Below are 10580 nucleotides of genomic sequence, written 5' to 3'. Positions count from 1 at the left end.
TTCAGTGACTAATTAATGTAACTATGTAATACGTGGTTTACTGAGTTTATGGAACAAGATCTGCCTATAGGCTATACTTCAATGGGAAAATAAAGTATGCTCCCATTTTTATCTTCTCTAATCTGTTAATTGATTTTAGGTGAGGGAACTCTAAAAAGTAGATGAAAAGATTAAAAAAGTATCTGTAAAAAATAATAAGGCTGGGAATCTTTTAACAAGACCTTATTTTACGTGTTTACAATACATCCATCCAAAGGTACATTAAGCGTCTACTTTTGCAAGGCTAATAGTTAACATGACAACAGGCATACAGAGGCGAATTAAACCACCTGCTCTGGCAACACTTCTGTCTTTTTCGGTATTGTGTGTCTCTGCTCAAGGTTTTCCCTTTCCCTTGATCTTCTTCACTCACCCCTCCCAGACATCAGCTGACCCAATGCCACGCTCTATGAATTTTTTCTGACCTCCTAATATATATAACCAGTTCCTTTTTTTGTTGTTGGACAACATCTCTGATCCCAACTAACAATCTTGTGCACGTGACTATAGCCAGTTTTTTGTCTTGTTAGTTTGTCTTGATTCCCCATTGGACTGTGAATAACACAAAACAGAGCTCCTGTATTATTCACCATTGTAATACTGGAGCTAGTTAATTGTTAATTAACTGTTAATTGTTAATACATAGAGCTTGGGAAATACACATAGATCGAATAAGCGAATGGTATAGGCATATTCTGGCAAATCAAAGAGCTGAATGAAACACATAATAAAAGAACAGAAGTATTTGCAATGTACAAGCAAGAAAAGGAACATGGGTAAAATGAGATAATGTGGAGTAATGATGATGATGGTGATAACAGGAACAAGGAAGGTAATGAAAACTGCCTCCACATTAGCCAGCATTCTAAGACTTATAAATAGATTGTAGGAGACAACAGCAGAGTGACTCACAGCTCCTGAGTCATCCTACTGAGAAGATCTGAGATCACTTAGACCTGCCCACCCTTATCCTATCACATTCTCTTACAGAAGCAGCTTAAAGCGGGCCTAAAAGCCACACAAAGCACATGAGACAACTGATTTTAGTGACTAGTTGGTTATTCACTCATCCATGAGGCTTTGAAGGAAAGGGCAGGAATGGTGCTTAAACACTTTGGAAATTAGAGAAAGGGGTGTAAGAAGAAAATGATCCAACATGGGAAGTGGGATACAGAGCAGACTCATAGAATGGCAGATGTCCTAAACAGCACTCTGGCCTCAGAATCAGCCCATAAGGCACTCAGATCTGGTTGGAGAGCCCATGAGAGTATTTTAGGCATGGAAAGCCAAGACACTCTGGGAAAAAAAAAAAAAAAAAAAAAAAAAAAAAAAAAAAAACTAAATGAAAGGTCTCTGCGAGTGAGACCCCAGTAGAAAGAACGGGCCATCAACGAAGGAGATACTTTTCTCTGAAGGGAGGAGAGAACTTCCACTTTGACTATGACCTTGTCTAAATAAGATCGAAGTCAGCGAACTTAAGAGGCTTCCATAGCCTTGGAAACTCATGACTAGAGCCTAGGGAGATTTCTGACGCCATAAACAAGAGTGTCAGATTGTTAAGTCAACAACAGGAGTCACTGTGTACTTACTTCTCATGTGGGATCTGTCCTTAGTGTGTTGTCCAATGTGAAGTAATGCTATAACTAGTACTGAAACAGTATTTTACACTTTGTGTTTCTGTGTGGGTGCAAACTAATGAAATCTCCACTTAATATATACTAAATTGATCTTCTGTATATAAAGATAATTGAAAATTAATCTTGATGTGAATGGAATGGGAGAGGGAGCGGGAGATGGGAGGGGTGCGGGTGGGAGGGAAGTTATGGGGGGGAAAAGCCATTGTAATCCATAAACTACTTTGGAAAACTATATTTACTAAATAAAAGTTTAAAAAAAAGAAATGCTATAAATCATAAAAAAAAACAAAGGGAAAGTCTCAACAAAGTAAAACATATATGCCCTCTGATATCCATCCACCACCCATTATCTGCCAACTTCCCACCTAAGAAATACCCACCTTGAAAAAGAGCGGTGGACATGTAGGAAAAATGGACAGGGTCAAAGGATGCTTCTCTAACACAGTCTAAGGAGATTCTGGCAACAAATTGCTGACAAAGGAGTAAAGTTAGGACATTTCTCATATTTCTGTGCAGATTTGAGGGAGGAAATAGTTATACCAAAGAAAACTTTTAATAATATGATTGATGGGTCCGGCACTGTGGCATGGCAAATAAAGCTGCCACCTGCGGTGCCGGCATCCCATACAAGTGCCGGTTCGAGTCCTGGGTGTTCCACTTTCAATCCAGCTCTCTGCTATGTCCTGGGAAAGCAGTAGAGAATGGTCCAAGTCCTTGGGCCCCTGCACCCACGTGGGAGACCTAGAAAAAGCTCCTGGCTCCTGGCTTCTTGTGGGCACAGCTCCGACCGTTGCAGCCAATTGGGGGGTGAACCAGAGGATGGATGACCTCTCTCTCTCTCTCTACATCTCCTTCTCTCTGTGTAACTCTGACTTTCAAATAAATCTTTAAAAATATAATATAATTGAAATGTTATATTCATGCTTATATTCAGAAGTTAGTGATTTTTTTTTCTTTTTTAAATGTTATTTATTTATTTATTTTAAAGATTTATTTATTTATTTGAAAGGCAGAGTTGCAGATGAGCAGAAGCAGAGACAGAGAGAGAGGCATTCCACCATCTGGTTCACTTCCTAAATGGCCACAATAACCAGAGCTGGGCCAAGCTGAAGCCAGGAACCAGGAGCTTTTTTTGGGTCTTCCACATGGGTACATGAGCTCAAGCACGTGGGCCATCTTCTACTGCTTTCCAAGGACATAGCAGAGAGCTGGATTGAAAGTGGAACAGCCGGCCGGCGCCGCGGCTCACTAGGCTAATCCTCCGCCTAGCAGCGCCGGCACACCAGGTTCTAGTCCCAGTCGGGGCGCCGGATTCTGTCCCGGTTGCCCCTCTTCCAGGCCAGCTCTCTGCTGTGGCCAGGGAGTGAAGTGGAGGATGGCCCAAGTGCTTGGGCCCTGCACCCCATGGGAGACCAGGATAAGCACCTGGCTCCTGCCATCGGATCAGCGCGGTGCGCCGGCCGCAGCGCGCTGGCCGCGGCGGCCATTGGAGGGTGAACCAACGGCAAAGGAAGACCTTTCTCTCTGTCTCTCTCTCACTGTCCACTCTGCCTGTCAAAAATAAAAAAAAAAAAAGTGGAACAGCCGAGTGTCAACCTGGCACCCATATGGGATGCCAGCACTGCAGGCAACAGCTTTACCCGCCATGCCACAGCACCTGCCCCAGATTATTTATTTGAAGGGCAGAGAGAGAGAGAGAGAAATCTTCCATCTGCTGGTTCACTGCCAAAGGGCCGCAACAGCTAAAGCTGGGCCAGGCTGAAGCCAGGAGCAAGGAGCTGCTTCTGGATCTCCCACTTGGATGTCGGGGGCCAAACACTTGAGCACTTAGGCCATCCTCCACTGCTTTCTCAGGAACATCAACAGGGAGCTGAATCAAAAGTGGAGAAGCCAGGACTTGAACTGGAGCCATATGGGATGCCAGTGTTGCTGGCGGTGGCTTTACCCACCATGCCACAATGCTGGTCCTAGTGAAAAATTTCAAAGAATTAAAAAACCTTCTGATGCCCACCCAACCATCCCCTAGGAAACGATAAACCTCAGGTTGAGACATCTCTTTCAGAAGAATATTAGATGGGGCAGATGTGGTACAGCAGGTTAAGCCACCTGCCTGTAACACCAGCGTTCTATATCAGAACAGCAAATCAAGTACCAGGTATTCTGATTCAGATCTCTGCTACTGTGCCTGGGAAAGCAGAAGAACATGGCAATTTCTTGGGCTGCTACACCCACGTAGGAGATCTGAATGAAGTTCCAACCCCTGGCTCCAGCTTTGGCCACTGGATAATGAAAAAAAGGATGAAAGGTACCCCTCCTCTCTCTCTCTCCCTCCCTCCCTCCCTCCATGCCCCCCATCACTCTGTCTTTCAAATAAATATTTTTTTTAAAAAAAAGGATGTCAGGAGTTAGTAATCACAGAAACATTGACAACAGCTATTATATCACCCCATCCTGACAGCCTCCACGATGGGGTACTGTGAAGAAGACCTCCACATCTGGCTTTTAAGATCAGTAGGACAGACAAAATCATCAATCACCTCAAAGATGCACGGCCCTGCTTCTGTGGTTTGGAAGAAAATAATAAAATTGGAAAGCAAGGAATAGGAACTCATTTGGGATGGAGTAATAATGTGCACCATGGGTGCATGAAAACAGATGTTTCTATGCTTATGTCTCTTTAAAAAGTATATTCTAGCTCCATCTCAGAGTAAAGATGAACCCTGTTAGGAATCTCCACAAAACAAAACATTCTCACAGCCTTCTCCATTGACGATATAAAATAATGTAGCATGGATGTGCTTATATTGATATATATCAGTATCAGAATCAGTATGCAGTTTGCGTTATTTATGAAAAGAATAGAGTTTAACATTTACTGTGGACTCTGGAATTAGTAAAAACAATGCCTAACACATCAATTTCTACACCACTATAGCTTTTATATATAAGTTAAAAATCTTAAAAGCTTTTACAGGTTAAAAAGAAAAGACTCTTCAAAAAAATATATCTGGATCAAAGTGTAGTTACAGACAAAAGCCACCAATAGTTTCTTTCCCTGCTAAACCTCTAGGGAACCACAGAAGTTTTTGTATTGATTGTACAAGAGGGAGGCATACATATAGAAACAAATATTATTTAAGGAGCTAATATAGCTGGATAATAAGTTAAGGGCCCTTCCCTGCAAAGCTACTAATTTTTCAATCATCAGGAATTAAGGAAGCCCTTTCTAAAATGACTATTACAGAGCATATGATTTAACTGCTGAAAATGAAAGACCTCGCTCGTACGTGAGGTATGAAATGGAATCGGCTCTCTCTGAAACCTATTTTCCTAAGAATCCAGCCGCTGTACTTCAACAGCCTCTTCTCCACATCCATTTACCAGACTATCAAAGACTTGACTATCAAAGAACTCAAATGAAGTGGGGGTCAAATGTGTTTGCAAACCAAAATTTTCAAGAATAAAAACAAGTAGTCAACTCATCTTGTAATGATTCTGTTAACAAATTTCAGAAGAACAGAAATCCTAATTTTTTTTACATGAAAAGTAAAGCATTTCTATTCTCTGTCATTATAGTCAACAAATGTTGTGTTTAATGAACATCCGCATTGTAGTTTGGTTGTAAGTAGACTCACATTATGCTGGGCTAAAGATCTATAATAAATGATTCCATCTGCTAAGAAATATTTCTGCCCACAGCTCTATGTAGGGCATCTTTGACCTCCTTGTTCCTTAGGCTGTAAACAACAGGGTTCAGCAGGGGAGTGATGATGGTGTAGGTCACAGAGAGAAGAAGGTCCTTATCTATTGAGCTCTCTGATTTGGGCTTGAGATAGGAAATGGAGGCACAGCCATAGTGGACGATGACCACTGTGAGGTGGGAGGCACATGTGGCAAAGGTTTTCTTCCTGCCCTCAGCAGAGGAAATTTTAAGAATGGAGGAGATGATGAGGACATAGGAGATGAAGATCAGGCCTATGGGCACAAGAATCACAAATGAACTTACACCATAATTGATTATTTCATTGACCGTGGTATCAGTGCAAGAAAGCTTCATGACTGGGTAAATGTCACAGAAGAAGTGGTCCACCACTTTGCCGCAGAAGGGCAAGTTGAACATTGCTGTCACTTGGAGAACTGCCATAACCAGACCAGTGCCAAAGGACCCACACACCAACTGGGCACACGTTTTTTTTACTCATGATGACTGTATGCCTCAGGGGCTTGCAAATCGCCACAAAGCGGTCATAGCCCATTGCTGTAAGCAGAAAGCAATTGTTGATGGCCAAGGTGACAAAAAAGAACATTTGAGTTGCGCAACCTGCCAAAGAGATGGGATGCTTATGGAAAATGAGACTGGAAAGTATTCGTGGCACAATAACCAGTGTGTACACAGTCTCTGAACTAGCCAGCATGCTCAGAAAAAAGTACATGGGAGTGTGGAGGTGACGGTCAATGCAGGTTATAGTCACGATGATGATGTTACCAGCCAAAGTTAAAGTGTAAATGTTTAAGAAAACCATAAAGAGAGTGAATTGATGCTTCCCAAAGCTAGAGAATCCCAAGAAGATGAACTCTTTCACTCCTGTGAAGTTCTTTCCCTGCGTTCTGCTATATCAGGGTCTGAAAGCAATAAAGGGAATCATCAAGGGAATAATTCCCATTAGTAGTTGGATATAAAACAAGGTATAAGGATAGCCAATTTCCTCCTTTGTGATCAACAAATTCACGTTGTAGAGTTCTTTCACATGAGCAGAGAAATCTACTTGTGCCTCTTTGGGGCTTGTACTTAAAAACATTATGACTGTTGAGCAAATTATTTCCTGTATATGGAGAGGATTCCTGAGCAACTGCTCAACTCACAGAAATTATAGTAATGTTAGGAAGAGAAAAGGACAACAAGGAGAAATCATGCACTCTGTTCTTTTTTTTTATCTTTTATTTAATGAATATAAATTTCCAAAGTACGACTCATGGGTTACAATGGCTTCCCCCCATACCGTCCCTCCCACCCACAACCCTCCCCTTTCCCACTCCCTCTCTCCTTCCATTCACATCAAGATTCATTTTCGATTATCTTAATATACAGAAGATCAGCTTAGTATACCTTAAGTAAGGATTTCAACAGTTTGCTCCCACACAGAAACATAAAGTGAAAAATAATAGATGATTTTTTTAAATGATGATGAAATCAGATCAGACCTATTGTCATGTTTAATCCCAGTGAGAGTCAAGTTGGGAATTGACAATTTCTTCTTCTTTTTTTTTTTTTACAGAAGATCAGTTTAGTGTACATTAAGTAAAGATTTCAATTGTTTGCACCCCCATAGAAACACAAAGTGAAATATACTGTTTGAGTACTCGTTATAGCATTATGCCTCAATGTACAGCACATTAAGGACAGAGATCCTACATGAGGAGTAAGTGCACAGTGACTCCTGTTGTTGACTTTACAAATTGACACTCCTGTTTATGGCATCAGCAATCTCCCTATGCACCAGTCATGAGTTTCCAAGGCTATGGAAGCCCCTTGAGTTCTCCGACTCTTATCTTGTTTAGACACGGTCATAGTCAAAGTGGAGGTTCTCTCCTCCCTTCAGAGAAAGGTGCCTCCTTCTTTGATGACCTGTTCTTTCCACTGGGGTCTCACTCACAGAGATCTTTTTGCCAGAGTGTCTTGGCTTTCCATGCCTGAAATACTCTCATGGGCTTTTCAGCCAGATCCGAGTGCCTTTAGGGCTGATTCTGAGGCCAGAGTGCTATTTAGGACATCTGCCATTCTATGAGTCTGCTGAGTATCTCACTTCCCATGTTGGATCACTCTCCCCTTTATTTATTCTATCGGTTAGTGTTAGCAGGTACTAGACTTGTTTATGTGCTCCCTTTGACTCTTAGTCCTTTCATTATGATCAATTGTGAACTGAAATTGATCACCTGGAATAGTGAGATGGCATTGGCACATGCCACCTTGATGGGATTGAACTGGAATCCCCTGGTATGTTTCCAACTCTACCAATTGGGGCAAGTCAGCCCGAGCATGCCCCAAATTATACATCTCTTCCCTCTCTTATTCCCACTCTTATGTTTAACAGGGATCACATTTCAGTTAATTTTCAACACTTAAGCAAAACTGTGTGATAATTACAGAATTAAACCAGTCATATTAAGTAGAACAGACAAAAAAAACTACTAAGAGGGATAATGTATTAAGTTGTCCATTAGCAGTCAGGGCTATGCTGATCAAGTCACCATTTCTCATAGTGTCCATTTCACTTCAGGAGGTTTCCTTTTTGGTGTTCAGTCAGTTGTCACCGATCAGGGAGAACATATGGTATGTGTCCCTTTGGGACTGGCTTACTTCACTCAGCATGATGTGTTCCAGATTCCTCCATTTTGTTGCAAATGACTGGATTTCGTTGTTTCTTACTGCGGTATAGTATTCTAAAGAGTACATATCCCATAATTTCTTTATCCAGTCTACCGTTGATGGGCATTTAGGTTGGTTCCAGGTCTTGGCTATTGTGAATTGATGCACTCTGTTCTAACCAACAATGACATCCACCACTTAAAACAAGCCCTCTTAATGAACAGGAAACCAGTAAGAAGCATGTAAAAATAAATATGAATATTCTAGGAAAAAATAATATGACATATTCACTGGATTTGGTGACAGAGTCACCCAGGACCTCTTATAATAGCATTTCAGTTGAGTTGTGAATGTAATGAACTATAGAAATGATCCCTCAAAGTATAGTCTTGGAAATTTGATTTCAAAGTATAATATGGCCCAAAGGTCATCATACCCTCAAAACAGAAAAACTACAAAACAACGTCTGCTGGGATCACTTTCCTGAAATTCATCACTCAAGTCCTACCAAACAAATCTTTTGTGCAGATTGCAGCAGTACTTTTGAGTGAAGTCAGGAAGAGAGCTGTGATTGAAAAAACAGCAGGTATAACCTGCATGGAGAGCATGCAGCTGCTGCTGTGGCTCCCTGTAGTGACCATCCAGTTGTTCTCTATTCATTTGCAGAATTACTGGATAGACTTCCTCATCCAGCCCCCATACTTCTTTGCAAGGTACATTCACCATATTCATACCCACAGGAGATTGTTGCAATGTCACTAAAGAAGTGCGTTGCTAAAGCCATCTTTCTCTGCTTCACTTGACACTTCTAACCCCCTGCCTCATGTAAACAATCTCTGACCTTGGTTTCCATGACACCACACTATATATCTCTCTTCTCAAAACTCATTTAGTTAACCGCCCATGACTTAGCTTTTTCTACCTATATTATAGTCACGTACACTGTTCTCTGGTCAATTTTTTGGTCCTGTTTTTTTCTCTCCAAACTCTCTTCATTTGCGCTTAAATCTGTGTTTCCACTATCAATCTTTCTCCCACATCTCCCACTTGCCTCCCTCTTGACTTCTGTTTCTGTGTCTTGTAATCATAATATATTTTGTATTTTTGAAAGAAAAGTAAAAATAAATCCTTTTTATATTCAGAAAAGGCTCTGTCTCCATTTTTTTGTCTACTTCAAGGACCTTATCATTTTCTGTACCAGGGTCATCATTTGGAGCCACACCTACTCTAGCATCATGTTTAGTGAGGATTTTCCTTGAAGTATATCTTCTATTTTCTTCAATTTCTTGACTCACAATGACCCAGTTAAGATTAGGGTACTAAATAAATAACAAAATATATTCACTTTCTAAAATTTATATGGCTAAGCAGAGGAACAAGAATGCCAAAATAACTGTGAAAAAGAAGTAAGAAGTTAATGAACTCATATTACTTCATTTGAAGACTGTGGCAATCAAGATAATGAGTATAATCCAAGAACAGACAATGAAATAAAATGGGTAGTCCAAAAATAGTCTCACATATACTTGGCCAACTCATTTTTGGTGATAAAGTACTAAGGTATCTCAATGGTAGCATTTTCTTTTAATGTTACTGGAACAACTGAATATCTATATAAAAAAATCAACCTTAAACTTTTTAGAAAAAATAATTCAAAATGAAATGCATAAAACTATAAAAACTATAGACAAAATAGTGGATATAAAATATTTAAAACATTAAAATGAGCAAAGGGTTCATAGATAAGGAACACGAAGAATAAATTATGAAAGAAAAAAATCATGAATTGAGCTTTATCTAAATTACAAGCTTCTACGCTTCAAAATACATTGTTAGAAAAATGAAAAGGCAAACCACAGTCCATGAGAAAATATTCACAATACATATATATAAAATTATATCCAGAATATATAATAATTATTTTAATTCAGTGCATTTGAACGGACATTTCAGAAAAGAAGACAGAAATAGTCAATAGTCACACAAAAAGATGTTCAATGTTAGTTATCGAAGAAATGTAAAATAAGATCAGAGACGCCACTACACACCCATTTGAATGAATAAAATTTAAATGCCTAACACCATCTAACATTGGTAAAGTGGAAGAACTGGAACTCAAACAATAAGGGTGAGAATATAAAATGTCATGAATAATTTAGAGAATAATTTGGCAGTTTTTGGAAAAGTTAAATATATTCCATGAATAAGTAATTTTTCCTCAGTATTTACATAAGAGAAAGGAAAACATGTGTGTAAACATAAAGTCATATATATGTGAATGCTCCTGATGGCTTTCTTTCAAAAAGCCATAATCTTCAAACAGTCCAAATACAAATGTTTATGTATCCTTATAATAAAATAATGGTCAACAATAAAAGGAACAAATCACAAACACAAATAGCAACACAGTTGAATCTTTAAATTATTAGGCTTAGTCAAAGAAGTCAGACAAAGAAGAGTTAATACAGTATGTTTCTATTTATATGACTCTTTAGAAAATTCTTCTAGAAAACAAATTGATGGTTGCCAGAATTGCT

At 39.6% G+C, this 10580-nt stretch overlaps 1 protein-coding gene across 1 annotated transcript in view; it reads right to left on the bottom strand.

Annotated features, from left to right (window-relative positions):
* Positions 1-5352: 5352 nt before the first annotated feature.
* OR10J5 (olfactory receptor family 10 subfamily J member 5) overlaps positions 5353-10580 on the bottom strand; it is a 69608-nt gene continuing 64380 nt past the window's right edge. Inside the window, 2 exon segments of the mRNA XM_089299381.1 lie at positions 5353-5871; positions 5873-6284. Of these exon segments, the coding sequence (XP_089155507.1) occupies positions 5353-5871; positions 5873-6284 (931 nt within the window).

The sequence above is a fragment of the Oryctolagus cuniculus genome, chromosome 7, assembly GCF_051225735.1.
Source record: "Oryctolagus cuniculus isolate XC-2025 breed Fujian yellow rabbit chromosome 7, ASM5122573v1, whole genome shotgun sequence".
Taxonomy (NCBI): Eukaryota; Metazoa; Chordata; class Mammalia; order Lagomorpha; family Leporidae; genus Oryctolagus; species Oryctolagus cuniculus.
This window is presented reverse-complemented; position numbering and strand designations above follow the sequence as displayed.